The sequence below is a fragment of the Garra rufa genome, chromosome 13 (assembly GCF_049309525.1).
Source record: "Garra rufa chromosome 13, GarRuf1.0, whole genome shotgun sequence".
NCBI classification, from domain to species: Eukaryota; Metazoa; Chordata; class Actinopteri; order Cypriniformes; family Cyprinidae; genus Garra; species Garra rufa.
This window is the reverse complement of record NC_133373.1, coordinates 36446886-36466777: the sequence shown is the minus strand read 5'-3', so window position 1 is coordinate 36466777 and position 19892 is coordinate 36446886. Positions and strand designations below refer to the sequence as shown.

General features: G+C 32.4%; 1 protein-coding gene across 1 annotated transcript; it reads right to left on the bottom strand.

Moving 5' to 3' along the window:
• Positions 1-3777: 3777 nt before the first annotated feature.
• Positions 3778-16161, bottom strand: LOC141283560 (uncharacterized). Its single transcript, XM_073816859.1, has 9 exons — positions 16054-16161; positions 15613-15694; positions 13879-14056; positions 11354-11427; positions 10919-10995; positions 8321-8421; positions 8103-8191; positions 7773-7901; positions 3778-6191 (listed from the first exon to the last, which is right to left on the bottom strand). The coding sequence occupies exons 3-9, from the start codon at positions 13947-13949 to the stop codon at positions 6025-6027; spliced, it is 708 nt and encodes a 235-aa protein (XP_073672960.1). The 5' UTR covers positions 13950-14056; positions 15613-15694; positions 16054-16161; the 3' UTR covers positions 3778-6024.
• Between the last annotated feature and the right edge of the window lie 3731 nt (positions 16162-19892).

Here is a 19892-nt window from a genome sequence, read left to right as displayed (position 1 = left end):
AAATTCTGAACTCTTAGTATTAAAAATATTACACTTAATATTTAATACATTTTAATACACTTAAATATTATGCATTTATTTATTATAAACTATATTCTTTGGTACTTTTCGGTCTAAATTCAGAATTGTTAATATTGAATATATATTACATTTAATATATGCAAGTAAATTTAAATAGAATATATTTAATAAACAATATTTTTCAGTAGTTCTAGTATAAATTCTAAATACGTATTATATATATAACATTTAAGATATTTAAATATTAAATATATATTTTATTTATTTTAAACTATAGTTCTTAATATTCTATATATCACACTTCATATATGTAAATAAATTTAAATACATTTAGTAAATAATATTTTTCAGTAGTTTTTGTATACATTCTGAATTCTTAATAAATGTATATTACATTTTAAATATTTAAATATTAAATATATATTATATATTTATTATATTATTATATATTTACACTATATATTTAATATAAATATGTGTAAATATATATAATATTTTAATACACTTAAGGGACATTTATCTATTAAATTAAATAATTTGATCAAAAGTAACAGTAAAAACATTACAAAAGATTTTTGTTTCAAATAAACAAATGTTTACACTATATATTTACAAAATATATTACATTTTAAATATTTAAATATTAAACATATATTATATTTTTAATATATTTAAATGCACTGAAATATAATTTAATTATTTTAAACAATATTTCTTAATATTCTGTATATTACACTTCATATATTTAATATTCAAATACACCTAGATATAATTTAATTATTATAAATATCAGTAATATATCAGTAATTTCCAGTATTTCTGAATTCTTAATAATAAATATGTATTACACTTAATATATAGATTTACACATATATAATGCATTTAATAAACAATATTTATCAGTATTTTAGTGTATTTCCAAATACGTAATATTATATTGCATTTAAATATTTAAATACATATATTTATTAATATTTAATACATTTAAATTCACTTAAATATGATGTATTTATTTCAAACTATATAATATATATTTATTTCAAAATATATATTACACTTAATATATTTAAAAACAATTAAATATATTTAATAATATTCTGCAGTAATTTTCATTATAATTTCTGATTCCTTAGCATTAACTATATATTATGCTTGATATATTGAAATAAATTTAAATATAATGTATTTATTTACTGTCAGATCATCTGTGCTTTATTGATTTATTTAATTTTTTTTATTTTTTGAGCTTGTAGCATTGCATTTTGGGGTTGCCTTCCTTATTAAAGATTGCAGTGGTGCCAAAATTAGGTATTTTAGAAGTAAGCATAATTAAGCTGCATACAATTATGAAACTTTTTTATTTTTGATCAAATATATGAGCATAGGAAACGTTTTTTCAAATCCATTACAGTCTATGGCCTGACTGTCTGATTTTGACCCTGTTAGTGAGGACAAAAGCATTATTTTCTGCAGCTGAATTGAGCAGAAAGCCTGTTATTTCAATGCGGACATGATTTATTGCTGCGATATCAAAAATCACATGATCATTCATTTGATTGGCCCTTTTGTGAGCGAACGCAGCTGCACGCGCAAATATTTACAGTGCACATCTGCATTTGTGTTTACCATAATGATCCTCATAAAGTGGATGTGAATAGAGTCTAACAGCGGAGAGGCTGATAACGCTGTGTGTGGAAAACAAGAGCGTCATTATATGAGTAGAGGAACGGCGAGCTGAGGGACGCCTGAGGGCCGGGACGTCTTCACGCTGACACAACCCAAGAACAGACACATCTTTGTGGATCCGCCAGGCTTTTGCGTCACTGCAGAAATGCACAAGCACACAAACACACACTATTTGCATATTTTGCAGAAAGTGCGCTAGTATTATTCTCTCTCTTTCTGTGTTTTGGTTCTTCTAGACAATAGCCAAGCAACCACTGACCCGCTCTTGGCTGGACTGGTGTCAGCGTTCGTCGTTGTCGCTGCCATCGTGTCGGTCCTCATATTCCTCAAATTTAGAAACACAAATGGCAGCCCAGAGTTTCGCAGGCTTCAGGATCTCCCCATGGTGAGACTACGGTTTAAACAATTCACACACATACTAGCTAAATACATTGATAAGCAATAGCCATGTGACAAACGTTCAACAGGAACAGGAAAAATATAATTTTCAGGAAACCATTTAGATCCCATTTATGCAAATAATATGCTGTTTTTTATGTTTATTTTAAAAAGGTTCTATTGTGGAAGCTTCTATTTCCCCATTTTATGCTCTGGGCCATAACTGCCATAATCATTAGAGGGACTACTGTGATATACATTTTTTTTTTTTTAAATTATAATTTTTATTATGTTACTTACTTAAACATATCGGCAATCAACAAAGTGAAAACAAAGGGAAAAATTCTTATATTATTATAATATTATGTTATATTTTCCCCCAAATTAATTATAAGTAATTAATTAAAAATGAGTTATTTTTTATGATGTTATTCCCTTAGAATTTTAATAGAATAAAAGGAAAAAAAAGTGGTAATTTTTCTATATAACTCATGAATTACTGCAAATGCTATGCTATTTTTTAAATCTTTTAATTTGAAGGGTTATGGTTGAAATCAGGATGCCACTATAATAAATGAGAAAAATCAAAAATTATGTCACTACTGTAAAAATAGATGTTTAATGGAATGTTATTCGTTTTTTATTATTATTTTATTAATTACTTAATTTGGTAGAGGGTAGTAACTATAATATTGATTTAAAAAAACAATTTGATCTCACTTCCTTAAATATGGAAATGTGTGTGTATAGGGAGAAATGTAATATTAACAGGGCTGAAGAAAAGTTCTGCAAATTTTATTTATTATAATTTTATTTATTTAATAAATTCTACATATTTTTAAATGGTGATTAAAACAAAAAAATACCTGAAATGCACTTAAAATGTTGTTTAAACTAAATCTACACTACCAGTCACAAGTTTTTGAACTCCAAGATTTGAATGTTTTTAACAGCAAATCAGCATATTAGAATAATTTCTGAAGGATCATGTGACACTGAAGACTGGAGTAATGATGCTGAAAATTCAGATTTGATCACAGGAATAAATTACATTTTAAAATATATTCAAATAGAAAACAGTTATTTTAAAAAGTAAAAATATTTTAAAAATTTGACTATTTGCTGTACTTTAGATCAAATAAATGCAGGTTTGGTGAGCAGTAGAGACTTCTTTAAAAAAAAAAAAACATTAAAAATCTTTTGACTGGTAGTGTATATGTAATGAACGTTCAGTTTTTTAGTTTCCTGTTAAGTCTATTATACAGTGTAGCTCACAAATGACAGTGTTTCCTGAGAACAGCTCACTTAAGTTGTGTGTGTGTTTCAGGATGATATGCTGGAGGACGCGCCGCTCTCCATGTACAGCTACTGAAAGCCCAGATGTTCCTCAAACATCTTCAGAGCACCCAACATCCTCTCATCAACACAACAGACACCATTAAATGTTCTTGACAGAAGCACAAACACTCCTGTTGTTTTTGTTACAGGACTAAATGTAGCATAATACTCCACTTTAGCTGTTACATTCACCGTGGCCGTCATTTCCTGTCCGTTGGGTCGTTCTCTTGCACTTTACGTGGGGTTTGGGAAGGGTCATGTGCTGCGGGAATATTTGGGAGCCGTTTGTGGCTGTATGTGTTCATTTGTTTCTCTCATAGTCGTGTCGTCTCTAGATCTGCTTCAACTGTTTGTTTGTGTGTGTTTGTTACATTGTCTAATTCTAGAATTAACCAGCTGCTTTGTTGTTTTTCTGATCAACTTTGTGTTTTTGTTAAAGGACTAGTTCACCCTAAAATAAAAACATGCTTAATGTACTCACTCTCAAGTCATACAAGATTTAAGATGAGTTTGTTTCTACCTCAGATTTGGAGAAACACAGCATTCAATCAGTTGCTCACCAATGGATCCTCTGTAGTGAATGGGTGCCGTCAGAATGAGAGTCCAAACAGCTGATAAAAACATCACAATTATCCACAAGTAATCCACACATCTCAAGTCCATCAATTAACATATTGTGAAGCAAAAAGTTGTGTGTTTGTAAGAAACAAATCTATCATTAATAGATTGGTAACTTCAAACTGTTGCTTCCTGTTAAAGTCCTTTCTCCAGGGAAAAAGTCTTCTTGTCTGAATCAGGAGAGACATATGCACAGATCAAGCACTGTTTACAAGTAAAACAGTCCAAAACAGCTCTAAACAAAAATGTGGGTGGATTTTGATGCAAGATGACAACAGGAGATGGACTTTTTCACTGGAAGAAGCGTTATAATGGATTATGGGCTCAAATTTTGACCAGAAGCAACAGTTTGAATGCTTTAATAATGCATTTGTTTCTTACAAACACAATAACTGATGGACTGGAGTGGTGTGGATTATTGTGTGATGTTTTTATCAGCTGTTTGGACTCTCATTCTGATGGCACCCATTCACTTCAATTGGCGAGCAAGTGATGCAATGCTACATTTCTCCAAATCTGTTGCTATGAAGAAACAAAATCTGAAAGTGAATACATATTCAGCAAATTTCCATTTTTCTGTGAAGCTTTTCTTTGCTCAATGTTCAATACAAGTTGTCGTTCACCACGCAAAATGATTTCAATCTCTCTCTGGCAGCAACAATCATGTTTACAGTAATGCACTTCTAATGTAAGTCGATGGGGTACCAGTCCAGAATAAACCCTAAAATGCATTTTCAACAGTACAGCCACATGAATGAAACAATATGCCTATTAAAATGACACTAGTGTGATAATAGTCTACTAACCTTGTCTGTATGAAGTTATATTCAGTTTTCCAGCTCCTGTAAAGCTGCTGAACCCTGTAACCTTTGCATGTCACACACAAGGAGAGATTTACATAGTAAGTGTATTACTATAAACTGATTTTAACTGGTTTTTACAAACTGAGAGAGAGAATTATTTGAAATACTCAAAGCTCAAAGAATCGCTTTAATGATTTCCCAGTGTTCAGTTCACTTCATTCTCTCTTTAGTTCCACCTGTGAGAAATACTATTTTTGTCAGTCATACAGATATTAAATTAACTTCAAGTGAAAATTTGGATTTGTTTACATCATTTGGAACATCATCAAATAGATTTCAACTCGTCAAAATCAACCGTTTATAAACTTGTTTTTGAAAATAATCTTTTGGTGTGCACTTTGACAAAGACAAATAGCCATAATTTGAATGCTTTTCTTGTGCCTGAAATGTTTTATAAAAACTGAGAGAGAAAAAACTAAACAAAATGTAGGTAGACTCAACACCCAACATTTTTTATTGGTAGATGAAACGTCTATAATACAGTATTTTCATCCTTGTGGTTTGTTGGCTGACAGATGTGTGATGTTTACTTTGTGTAATAACTTGTGAGAGTGGATTCTTAATACACATTGTTCTTTTTTAATTAAAAAGACTTTGAAAAACACTAAATTGTCACTTTTTAGACATTTGGCTCACAACACATTACGTCAATTTATGAAACACTACAATTACTGAGACTTCTTTCAAGTGTGGTAAATGTGAAATCAAAATATTTCGTTTCTAAATACAGGTTTCTGGTCTTATTGTGTGGGATTCAACAATGTTAAAAATATTTTAATTCATTTTCGTAAACAGGCTCCAAATACTGACTGCAAATATGAATACAAGCCTCAGTCAAACTCTTTGACTGTCTGTGTTGCATATTCAGATCTGCATTATTTTGTAACTTATATTATTAACTAATCCCTCAATTCAAAAATACTGCAGTATGTCAATGCAATACTATCTGTCGGTCTCATGAAACACTACAAAACTGAGCACCATGGATTTGATTTACATAAACGTACATCAATTATAGCAGAAATAAACAGTTTGGGAAAACCTAGGCCTACCTAGTCAACAAAGGAACAGGGTTTCCATTTCCTCTAATAGCAGCATGTTGGTTTATTGGCCTTTAAGGTCAGAGGTCGCTGAGACTGAGATCTGGAGGACTGTCTGAAACTCTGTCCACATCTTCAGCATCATCGTCCAGGTTACTCTCAAGCTCACTCCCAGCGTCGCTGAGGTCACTTCCTGTCAGGTCTGAATTTAGACGGACACGTCTGCGCCTTCGCCTGGTTTGTGGCTCTAAATTCAATTAGAAAAATGAGTAATTGTAAGTGTGAATCAGGGTTTTCCAAACATGATTTAATAAAATAAAAATCTATTTAGTGATAGTTGTTCATGAGTCCCTTGTTTGTCCTGAACAATTCAGGTCCCACAAATTCTTTGGTTTTTCAGCATTTTTGTGCATTTGAACCCTTTCCAACAATGACTGTATGATTTAGAGATCCATCTGTTCACACTGAGGACAACTGAGAGACTCATACGCAACTATTACAGAAGGTTCAAACGCTCACTGATGCTCCAGATAAGAAAACCATGCATTAAGAGCCGGGGGTGAAAACTTTTGAACATAATGGCAATGTGTACATTTTTAATAATTTTGCCCAAGTATCATATTTTTGTCATTTAGTACTACCCTTCAAAGGCAGATAGTTACATGTTTCCCAGAAAACAAAATAAGTTCAATTTACCCTGATCATTAAAATCCAAAGTTTTCACCCCATCTTTTAATGCATGGTGTTTCCTTCTGGAGCATCAGTGAGTGTTTGAACCTTCTGTAATAGTTGCATATGAGTCCCTCAGTTGTCCTCAGTGTGAAAAGATGGATCTCAAAATCATACAGTCATTGTTGGAAAGGGTTCAAATACACAAAAAGGCTGAAAAACCAAAGAATTTGTGGGATCTGAAGGATTTTTCTGAAGAACAGCGGGCAGTTTAACTGTTCAGGACAAACAAGGGACTGATAAACAACTATAACCAAAAAAAAAATCATCATTCAGGTAACAACACAGTATTAAGAATCAAGGGGATGTAAACTTTTGGACTGGGTTATTTTTGTAAATGTATTATTATTTTCTTTTGTGGACTATATGTAAACGCCTTTTATGTGAAATATAAAAAAATTAACAATTATAATTACTTTGGTAAAATTAACATTTTGCAGATTCTGAAAGGGGGATGTAAACATTTGACTCCTAACTGTATTTAAAAAAAAAAGACCTTGCTTGAAATCAAATAAAATGTTAATATAGTGTATTTTTATTTCTAAAAATAAATACAAATATTTAATGAAAAAATAAAATAAATAAATAAAAATAATAATAATAATGAAAGGAAAGGACCAAAGGAGGTGAAAAAAAAACAAAACACAATTACTAAAACTAACTAAATAGTATATCAATGATACTAAAATAACACATAACATTCCTCAACCTGTTGCTTTGATTGCACTTGTTTCTGTCCATTTCTCCTGATCTGAATGCTGTCAGTGGTTTTGAAAACATTAGTCATGGTTATTTAACACAAATTCTCTGTCAGTCACACTGAACATAAACTGCATAAACTTAAATCCATCCACATTTCAATCACAATCTTTTCTCCATTTTCACTTCTGAAGAAAAATGCTTTACTTGGCATTCTAAATGCAGATTTTTTTTTTTTTAAATAGCTTTTTTTTTTTAGCTAAAATTATTTAAAGTATTTAAAAATAATAATAATAATAAATTTAAATTTGAAAAAAAAAAAAAAAAAAAAAATTATATGTAAATATTATTTAACAACACTTTTATATATAGTGCACGTGTATCTCGTGTCATGTGTCACCTGGTTCTTCCAGCCACGATGCATCCAACTCATCAGAGCTGATCTCGGCCAGACTAGGAGTGGGACTGAAATCATCCTCCGACCCTGACGACACGCGTCTCTGGGGCCTCGTCTTCACGGTTAATATTGCTACCACACAGGAGCGAGAGAAACATGAAAGGACGCCACATGCAAAGAGACAACTGTGCACAGAGCTTACAGGCGCAGCAGCCAAAAAACAGCTGGTTTGATTCTAAAGGTCATAGAGAGGCTAAATGACTAACATTAGAAATGCTTTCAAAGGGGAAAACAACAAAAGCATGATCAGACCCTTTCACAGCTGCATCTCACCTGGTTTCTGTGGTACCTGTGCAGGTGTAGGGAGGCTTTCTCTCAGGACGAGACCTCGCACCTCATCCTTCAGCTCAGAGACGGTGACTCTAAAACACACACAGGAAATAAAGCACACATCTTTAGTCAAGACTATTATCGACAGAATCTATTTTTAAAAAGAAATATAGAAGAAAAATATTGTTGTATTGTGAGATTTACTATATGGACATAGTCACCTGACGTCACGCACTTCCTGTTGAGTGTGCTGGTACTGTGATATCATCCGAGCGAGATCAAAACTGTGCGTCCGGTAGGAGTCTGTAAAACTCTCTAATGACTGCAAAATACAAACAACATATGAGTGTGAACCAAAACTGCACAATTAACATGCTATTTACTGAAACTACACGACCAAAACATCTAAAAAAAAACAAAAAACAGTAATATTGTGAAATATTATTACAATTTCTTATGCTCATCAAGGTTGCATTTATCAAAAATATAGAAAAAAACAACTGTAATTGTAATATCGTGAAATATTATTTCAATTTAAATTAACTGTTTTCCATGTGAATATATTTTAAAATGTGGTACAAAGCAAAATTTTCAGCATCATTACTCTTCAGTGTCACATCATCCTTCAGAAATTATTCTAATATGCTGATTTATTATCAATGTTGAACAGTTGCACTGCTTAATATTTTTTTAAAACCTGTGATACTCTTTTTTTCAGGATCCTTTGATCAATAAAAGGTTAAAAAGAACAGCATTGATTTAAAATAGAATAACAATATACAGTTAAGCCCAAAATTATTCATACCCCTGGCAAATTCTGACTTAAAGTTACTTTTATTCAACCAGCAAGTTTTTTTTTTATTAGAAATGACACAGGCATCTCCCAAAAGATAATAAGACAATGTACAAGAGGCATCATTGTGGAAAAAAATATTTCTCAGCTTTTATTTAGATTTGAACAAAAAGTGGCATGTCCAAAATTATTCATACCCTTTGCAAACTATCACAGTCTATGAGAAAATCCAAAGTTCTATGCGATTCCAAATAGTCCAAGCTGTTCTAAAGCATCCTAATTACCCTGATTCATTGGGAACAGCTGTTTTAATCAACTCAACAGGTGAAAAACAGAAGCTCTCTGCTGTTGGTTTGTGGACAGTCATGGCTAAGACAAAGGAGCTCACTGAGGACCTGCGGCTGCGCATTGTGGCTGTTTACAAGTCAGGAAAGGGCTATAAGACCATATCTAAATGTTTGGAAGTTCCAGTGGCTACAGTGCAAAGTATTATTAAAAAATACAAGACGTTCTGCACTGTGACGTGGTCGGAAGCCAAAAGTGACACCTGTGCTGGCCAGGAGGATAGTGAGAGAGGTAAAAGAAAGAATCCAAGGATCACCACCAAGGCCATCCTGATGAATCTGGGCTCTGCTGGTGGCAACATCTCAAGGCAGACAGTCCAACGGACACTGCACACCGCTGGGTTTCATGAACACAGATCAAGGAGGACACCACTTCCCCAGATAAGGCACACAAAAGCCTGCTTGGCCTTTGCAAATGCTCATCTGGACAAAGAAGAAGACTTCTGGTCTTCTGTTTTATGGTCAGATGAAACAAAAATTGAACTGTTTGGCCACGATGTAGCCTTCATTTGGCGTAAAAAAGGAGAAGCCTTCAACCCTAAGAACACCATCCCCACTGTCAAACATGGTGGTGGGAACCTAATGTTTTGGGGGTGTTTTTCAGCCGGTGGACCAGGGAACCTGATCACAGTAAACAGCTCCATGAAAAAGGAGCAATACATCAAAATTCTCAACAACAACATCAGGCAGTCTGCAGAGAAACTTGGCCTTGGACACCAGTGGACATTTCAGCATGACAACGACCCAAAACACAGCAAATATGGTGAAGAAATTGTTAGCAGACAAAAACATTAACGTTTTGCAGTGGCCCAGCCAGAGTCCTGACTTAAATCCAATTGAGAATCTGTGGAGGGAGCTAAAGATTAGGGTGATGGCAAGAAGACCCTCCAACCTGAAAGAGTTGGAGCTCATCACTAAAGATGAATGGGCAAAAATACCAGTGGAGACATGCAAAAAGCTGGTCAGCAATTATAGGAAGTGTTTGATTGCTGTATTAGGCAATAAAGGCTTTTCTATTGATTATTGAGAAGGGTATGAATAATTTTAGACATGCCACTTTTTGTTCAAATGTTAATAAAAGAAGAGTAATTATTTTTTCCACAATGATGCCTCTTGTACATCGTCTTATTATCTTTTGGGAGATGCCTGTGTCATTTCTAATAAAAAAAACACTTGCTGGTTGAATAAAAGTAACTTTAAGTAAGAATTTGCCAGGAGTATGAATAATTTCGGGCTAGACTGTACACTACTATTCAAAAGTTTGGGGTCAGTACATTCGCATTCTTTCTTTTTTTTAAAGAAATTAATACTTTTATTAACCAAGAATGTGTTAAATTAATAAAAAAGGGATAGCATAGATTTACACTGTTAGAAAAGATTTATATTTTGAATAAATGCCGTTCTTTTCAACTTATTCATCAAAGAATTCTAAAAATATATATATATATATTTGGCAGCACAACTGTTTCCAACATTAATAATTCTAATAATAAATCAGCATATTAGAAAGATTTCTGAAGGGTAATGTAACACTTCAGCTTTGCATGTAATAACATTTGGCAATATTAGTTTTTTTTCTGTATTTTTGATCAAATAAACGCAGCCTTGATGAGCATAAGAGACTTCTTTAAAGAATATTACAAGCCTTACTGATATACAAGCATGTGTAATAATTTCTTTACTTTAGAGCTGCGTTCATACTGTCTCCTTGTTTCTCTGGCCTCGGACTGGAGCTGGAACGTATCTTCCTCCTGCCGCACTGGAGAAACACAAACCACTTTGCTTTTTTAGCATTCATGAACAAGGTATAAAAGTCTGAATGTCTATCAATATCGACGACGTTATGAAATTGAAGCCAACACAAACACTGGCAGCATCTGAGCGTCATGTTTATTTGCGTGACACTGAAAGGAGCGCATCGGCTGTGCGCGTGTTTATTTTGACACAAAGTGCATTTGCTCTGGCAGAGAGCCCTGACTGCAATAACACAACACTCAAATACTGAAAGAGTTTGATTTATGCGTCTAACACTATAGTGTATATATCGAACACGTTCAGCTAAGTCAGTTCATTCATTTACAGCTTCAAATAGGAAAAGTAACCAGTGTAGGACCTACTGAGTTTGTTTTTGAGAATGTCCACCTCTCTCCTGAGCTGCTCCAGTTCTTCTCTGCGCAGTTTAGAGCTGAAACTGTGAACGGACAAACATCATTATAAACAGTCAATGTCTGGGATTCTCAACTAAACTAAACTGCTTCTTTTACACTTGTGAAATACTAGCACACTTAAAGCATACCTCATTTACCTTCTTTAATACACATTTCTGTTTTCCTGAGGAATAGAATAAATGTGTACTATGATTTTATTGATATAAAAGTAGAAAATTGTGCATATCAAGGTAACATTAAGCCACTTTTAATTTGGTCAGTGCCTTTCTTGTATTGAGACTTAATGTTGAGGTGCACAATATAAATATTGCATATGAATGCATCTTTTTGCCAGGTTTCCAACAGCCATGGCTCTACAAATATAATAAATCAATAAAATAAATACATGTTTAATAAAATATTTTTTAAATAAATATACAAATAAATATTATATAAATATACTTTTTTTAAATTATTTAATTAATTTACACACTACCAGTCAAAAGTTTTAAACAGTAAGATTTTTAATGTTTTTTTAAAGAAGTCTCTTCTGCTCACCAAGCCTGCATTTATTTGATCCGAAGTACAGCAAAAACAGTACAATTTTGAAATATTTTTACTATTTAAAATAACTGTTTTCTATTTGAATATATTTTAAAATTTATTTTATTCCTGTGATCAAATCTGAATTTTCAGCATCATTACTCCAGTCTTCAGTGTCATATGATCCTTCAGAAATCATTCTAATATGCTGATTTGCTGTTTAAGAAACATTTATTATTATTATTATTATTATTATCAATATTTAAAACAGTTACAGTTAGTACTTTTTTTTTTTCAGGATTCTTTGATGAATAGAAAGATCCAATAATCAGCATTTATCTGAAATAAAAAGCTTTTGTAACATTATACACTATACCATTCAAAAGCTTGGAGTCAGTATAATTTGTATTTATTTATTTAGGGAAAGAAATGAATTAAAGTAATACTTTTATTTAGCAAGGACACTTTAAATTGATCAAAAGTGATGATAAAGACATTTATAATCTTACAAAAGATTTATATTTCAGATAAATGCTGAATTCTGAACTTACTATTCATCAGAGAAACCTGAAAAAATTCTATTTAGCTGTTTCCAACATAATAATAAATATATAAATATATATATATATATATATATAATATTTAAATATATATATATATATAATAAATGTAAAAAAATTGAGCAACAAATAAGAATATTAGAAGGATTTCTGAAGGATCATGTGACTGGAGTAATGATGCTAAAAAATCAGCTTTGTAATCACAAAAAATAAATTATATTTTAAAATATATTCAAATAGAAAACAGTTATTCTAAATAGTAAACATATTTAAAAATTGTACTGTTTTTGCTGTACTTTGGATCAAATAAATGCAGGCTTGGTGAGCAGAAGAGAAGCAGAAGTTTTAAAAAACTTAACTAGTAGTGTATATAATTTTGATTATTATTTTAGTGTATATTACTTGAAAAGCTGAAGCATTAAAATTAGAAACTGGAAATTAATAAAAACTAAACTATCATGGACATTAGGGTGTTTTAAGCCACTTTTAATTTGGTCAGTTCCTGATGTGTCGACTTCATAGAATTAACAAGAATTTGCATATTCATATCTAAGATTATTATTAATTGTATTATGTATTATTATATTTATATCAATAAATCTTTTTGAGAATATGTATTCAATGCCCTAACAGTTTTACCCTGACTGACCTTTTGAGACATAACATGAGACTGTATGCTGTAGCTATGTAGCTTATTTTCATACATTTGATCATATCTATCATCAACTCCGACATAGAATGATGTTCTTAGAACAAGAAGTACTTCTTTGTAAATGTGCCTTTATAAATATTACAGGAAGTTTGGGTTGGTGGACAAACGTGCAAATTAATAACACCTTTTATATTTATTTGGTCACGAGCTGAGACATGAGTAATGTGTTCTTAATAGAAATTAGCATCAAAGGCAACCTATAGACTTCCTGTACTGTCTGGTTTTAGGGTATAAGAAGTGCTAAATTCGCACCCCATACAGATCGGAGAATTCAGACTTCTCCTTTCTCTCCACTCTCTATCTTTTACTCTGATACTGGGTGCACCTAGACAGTCTAATATTTCTAATTTGACTAATTAGACTATATTTGATGCAGCTTTTTTTGATCAGATTGACAAATGATTAAATTATTGACAACTTGGAATTGGGAATGAATATGTTTATTCCTTTTCATCAAAATTACATTAATGGAATTAACAGTCATTAATAATGTGATTCTTGTTATTGCTGCTATTCTTTTAATTGTGGCATTTATTTTAATACGCAACGATATATATGACTTTTGAAAACTTTGAATAAATTTATAACCTTTTTATAATTTTTTTGCATCAGTTCCCTTCTTGTCTTGAGACTGAATAATGTTGACATGAACAATATTATTATTGCTTATAAATATGTACCTTTCTTCCTGGTTTCCTAGAGTCGTGGCTCGGTTGATCTGACCTCTCAGATTGATCAGCTCTCGATCCATCTCCCTCTTCCACTGATCGATCCGTCGGTCTGGTCCAGGACTCAGTGATCTCCGATCCAAATCCCGCTCTCTCTCCTCTAGTCTATCCTGAAGTCTCTTCTGCTCCTCTGGGGAACAGAGAATCTGGATTTAATATGACCTCAGAGGTTGTCTATATACAGTTGAGGTCAAAAGTTTACTTGAAGAATCTGCTAAACGTTAATTATTTTACCAAAATAATTATACAAATCATTTTACAAAATGCATGCTATTTTTTATGTAGTACCGACCTCAATAAGATATTTCACATAAAAGATGTTTACATATAGTCCAAAAGAGAAAATAATAACTGAATTTATAAAAATTACCCCATTCAAAAGTTTACATACACTTGATTTCTTAATACTATGTTGTTACCTGAGTGATCCACAGCTGTGTTTTTTAATTTAGTGAGTCCCTTGTTCATCCTGAACAGTTAAATTTTCTAATGTTCTTTAGAAAAATGCTTCAGGTTCTACAGCTTCTTTGCTTTTTCTGCATTTTTATGATTTTGAGAATCATATTTTCACACTGAGGACAACTGAGGGACTTATATGCAACTATTACAAAAGGTTCAAACACTCACTGACGCTTCAGAAGGAGACACAATGCATTAAGAGCCAGAGGGTGAAAACTTTTTGAATTTGAAGATCAGGATTAATTTAAATTATTTTGTCTTCTGGGAAACATGTAAGTATCTTTTGTAGCCCCTAAGGGCAGTACTGAATGAAAAAAATCCAAATCAATGCAAATCAGGCTCTTAATGCATGTTTTTTTTGTCCTTCTGAAGCATCAGTGAGACATCGGTTGTCTTCAGCATGAAAAATTTATCTCAAAATCATACAGTTACTATTGGAAAGGGTTCAAATACACAAAAATGCTAAAAAAACAAAACAAAGAATTTGTGGGACCTGAAGGATTTTTCTGAAGAACAGCAGGCAGTTTAACTGTTCAGGACAAACAAGGGACTCATGAACAACTATCAGTAAACAAAAGAAAACAGCTGTGGATCATTCAGGTAACAACGCAGTATTAACACCGCAAAAAATGCTTTTCTTACTTAAATTTTTTGTCTTTTTTCCAGCCAAAATAACTAACAATTCTTAAATCAAGAAGGATTTTCTAGACAAGTAAAAATTATTTTCTTGTAGAAAAAACAAGTCAAAATTAAGCGAGTTTTTGCTTAGAACAAGCTAAATAATCTGCCAATTTCTTACCTCACTAGCAGATTATTTTGCTTGTTTCAAGCAAAAACACACTTAATTTTGAGTATTTTTTTAATCTAGAAAAAACTTCTTGATTTAGGAATTTTTAGATATTTTGGCTGGAAACAAGACAAAAAAACTAAGTAAGAATTACATTTTTTGCAGTGAAGTGCAATCAAGTGTATGTAAACTGTTAAACAGGGTCATTTTTATAAATTCAACTATTATTTTCTCTTGTGGACTATGTAAACGTCTTATGTAGGTCAGTACTAAATAAAAAATAACATGCATTTTGTATGATCACTCTTAATTTGGTAAAATAATTAACATTTTGCAAGGTGTATGCAAACTTTTGACCTCAACTACTTAGTTGAAAAGTTGAAAGTGCTAAATTATAATTAAATAGTAGTAAACTGAAGTACATGGAGACAGATGATCACCTTGTAATGTTTGTATATGTCTTTGCTGAGCATTTCTTTCTCTTTCCAGCAATCGAAGACTCTGTGTTAAAGTCTCAATGGCCTGTGGCAAAGTAACATAAAAAAAATTGTTATTCTAGAATTATCTGGTTTTGGATTCAGTTTATTATATTGAACATTAATCTCCAAAACAAAATTATAAACACACACATTCTACCCTGGTTTACACTAAATAGTACTAAATATAGTACTAAACACAGATAAATAACCCTAGTGTAGGACCCTATAACTTTTTCAGGATGTGGAAATGGATTGGAAATAGCAAAATCCAGTCATAGAAATTGAAACTGTCTTAATAGGGCCCTACCAATGCATGACATGATCCAAACACATATCAATAGCACATAAAATCTATCTCTGTTGTTCACGTTAACATGCGACTCGAGCAGGTGTTAGTCTGACCTGACTCTGTTGCTGTAATTGTGTCTGGATGGCGGTCAGATCTGACCACTGAACCGCAGATGGCTTCAGATCAACACCGGCTGTGACCTCTCTGACCGGAAACACATCTACAGAGAGAAAAACACATGATTACATGTAATCTGATTAAACAAATCAAAGGCTTATTAAATCCATTACATAAATAAATCCATTTGCATTCAAGTTTGTTGGCCTATTCTAAATGATTAAATACTAATTTTATTTGTTACAGGAAATTTAGCTCATGGTGCTTTGTTCTTTCGCTTTTTCAGCGCTTTTTTTGTGTTTGCAGTGCTTTTTTATTGTTTGCAGCACGTTCGTGTGTTTGCAGCGCATTTTTGTGTTTGCAGCGCGTTTCCGTATTTGTGTTTGCATTGCGAGGATTTGCAGCGCCTGTGTTGTCAAACTGATGAAGATGTTTTTTATTATTTGTTGTCGTTTTTTTCTGTTTGCATGTGTTTTCTTAGGTTGCAGCGCACTGAGCTCTCTCGGCCACCATAGCCTTGTGCTCTGCAACGCATGGGGTTTTTCAAGGCCACCATCTCCGAGTTGTCTGCAATTGCCATGAGCAGTCGTTCTGCTCTTGACAATGAAAGTTTCGCTGTAATGATAACATATTTTGTTGTCATTCTAGAATGATTTATCAGGATTCTAGCATGATTCACCTTGATAAACCATATTGTAGTATTATTTACTATGATTTACCATGTTTCAAGTGTGATTTACCATGATTTACTCTGCTCACACACACACACACACACACACACACACACACACACACACACACACACACACACACAGACAAATGTTGTTTTTTCAATGCTATTGCTATCCATCTAAATATTCCTAAGTTTAGCTAACCACATGGTAGAATAAATAACATTATATAGTCCCAATGTCCTCAAACGAGTGCTTCACATTTACTGATGTCCTAGAGTGTTACTATTACTAAAATATGTCAAATTTTAATCCCCATATGATACTAGAGACAGTATTGTACATAAATAAATTTGTTTCATTCATAAAATTTGAATAGATTTTTTACCTGGGTCATTTTTTCTTTCGGAAACTGGTGTAGAACTTTTTTGCTGATATTCCAGCCATTTTCTTCTCACTGACAATGGTGTAATGTTGTGATATCACCACAAGATGGTGGGGGCAGTGTCCCTAAATGTGGCCAACTGCTCTAAGATTTACAAATTTGACTATCTTTGTGGCAAGAGGCAAAAATGTAATGTCCTCATATGAGGTCGCAGGGTCTCAGGAGGCTAAAAACAAAACTGAAATAAAAGTAAATAAAACTTAAATAGTAATTTTTTTAAAAAATTTGAACCTGGATCACAAAACCAGTCATAAGGGTAAATTTTTCGAAATTGAGATTTATACATCATATGAAAGCTGAATAAATAAGCTTTTTTTGGTTAGGATAGAACAATATTTGGCCGAGGTACAACTATTTAAAAATCTGGAATCTAAGGGTGCAAAAAAATAAAAATATTGAGAAAATCACCTTTAAAGTTGTCCAAATGAAGTTCTTAGCAATGCATATTACCTAAAGTTTTTGATATTACTAATTAACAATTAAGTTTTGATATGGTAAGGTAGGAAATTTACAAAATATCTTCTTGGAACATAATCTTTACTTAATATCCCAATGACTTTTGGCATAAAAGAAAAATCAATCATTTTGACCCATACAATGTTTTTTCGGCTATTGCTACAAATACACCAGTGCTATTTTGGTCCAGGGTCACAAATAACAAAATAATTTTTTTACTTCAAATAATTTAAAACATTCATTAAAAAAAAACTAACAGTGTATAAATATACTAATCTAGCAATGCTCCCAAATAGAATATGTAGTATTTTTGAATATTTTGACAATAAACCTTTTAATAAAAACTTCTTCAGTCCCTTTATATATTTTATATATAATTTCCTTTTATTTTTTTAGATTAGGAACAGAAAACAATAACAAAACATTCCCCATTTGCCAAAAATTATTTATGTTTCATAAATGAACTTAGTAATCATTTGAAAATAAGTTTACCTTCTGTTCCTCTGGGAGATCTTCCATGAGCAGTAAGACGTTCCTTGTAAGACACAATATTAATAACTGAGCTAAATTAAAGCTGTATTCAACAAAACAATTCGGAATAACATGCGTGTGAGTAAACAACGACTAAATTTTATTTTTTACTGCACTGTAGCTTTAATTCATTCAACAGTCATAAAGAGCGCACTCTAGCGGCTAGTATCTGCAAACATACTAAACTGAACACATGTAGGCTACAAAAAATGTTATTTTATCTAATTATTAGTCTTAAAATAGTGTCTTACCCTAATTTTTGCGACACTTCCATCAGCATCGGAGATGATGGAGCTCAACTGTTGATCCCAGTTCATCCTGAGCGACTGATAATCAACTTCTCGCTAAAAATACGAGCCTAAAAGCTGCCTGCAGTATGAAGACACATAAAGCCAGCGGGAATGATGACAGGTGAGGTTACAGCGACAGGTAAACGGATCGCGTAGTGACACTTGATATAATTGAGGTGTGTTTCAGCTTTAGTAAACAAACGACTGAAATAACGCTTCAAAAAATACGCGCGCGCGAAACACTGAGTGACCGGTAATTTCACAGAAACCTCACAAACGCATGTCCTGTCATAAAATGTACATTAAAGGAGTTATTATTTGTCTAAAATCCTCTATTCATGGGATCAGTGCCCATTTCAGTTTAAATCCAGGAGCCACGGTATTCCACGCCACTTCCGGGACAACCGATGGATTATGGGAAATGTAGTATATCTCGTTTAAAGGCCGCTCACATAAAACTGTGTATTTTACTTAATACAATTAAATAAGTAAAGCACAATTTTACATGTATTTAAACTTTAGATAAATTAGCTTTTGATTGGTATTAACTTAATATGGCGTTTCTAAGCTGATTTTAGTTGTTGTTTTTTATTCTTCCCTTTAGTCAAATGTGGTACAGGGTTATTAGAGTTAAAGAAAACCGAAACATAAAAACCTGTTACTTAATATAAACAGAACATTTAAACCTATATTTTAGCTAGTTGCCAAAGCCACATTTCTAATTTTTATTTAGCTTAAAAATGTTAAAAATTAACACATCCTTTTTGAGAGTGTAACAAATGATATAGGCCTACAACAAAAATAAAAATGAATACAAACTATATAGACATTTAAAAACAATAAATATAGCTGAAAGCAGCGATTACCAGGCATTTAAGCTTTAAGGCATTTAAGCACATATGAAAAAAGACATTATTTAGCAAGCCTGTAAGCACCTAAATTTATCATTTAAAAAAAGCATTTTTGGCAAATTCAGGTAATTTACCACAGTGTTTTAACAGTTATGACTATAAAAGCACCAGCTGTAGTCCGATCTCCTTAAAACTTTGCATGCTTGTTTAGAATCACCCGTCATGTGCTCAACAGGTTTTGTGAAGTTTTGAGTTTTCCTTTAGGCTTTATAGGCTTTTGAGGAAAATTTGGACAGGCCCAGGGGCGTTGCTAGACCCTTTTTACTGGGGCACGTGCCCCAGTAAAAATATGCAGTGCCCCAGTAAAATCTCAAATTTGAGATCTAATTTATGTTGATAATCCCAAAATAAAGACATTAAACTACATGTAACAACTGAATTAACGAGTAATGGGGGCCTGTGCCCCAGTAGAGCTTTAGGTCTAGCAACTCCCCCCTGTTATGTAAATTTCAACATTATTTTGATAATTATTGATCTAGAGAGTCCAGAGAATTGTACAGCAGTGTTTTTTTTTTGTTTTTTTTTTAGATT

Coding starts and splice junctions, on each gene's coding strand:
- LOC141283560 (XM_073816859.1), bottom strand. CDS start 13,949: ATGGATCGAGAGCTGATCAATCTGAGAGGTCAGATCAACCGAGCCACG. Junction 10,996..11,353: donor CATTCTCAAAAACAAACTCA/GTAGGTCCTACA, acceptor GTGTTTCTCCAG/TGCGGCAGGAGGAAGATACG. Junction 8,192..8,320: donor CAGGAAGTGCGTGACGTCAG/GTGACTATGTCC, acceptor TGTGTGTTTTAG/AGTCACCGTCTCTGAGCTGA.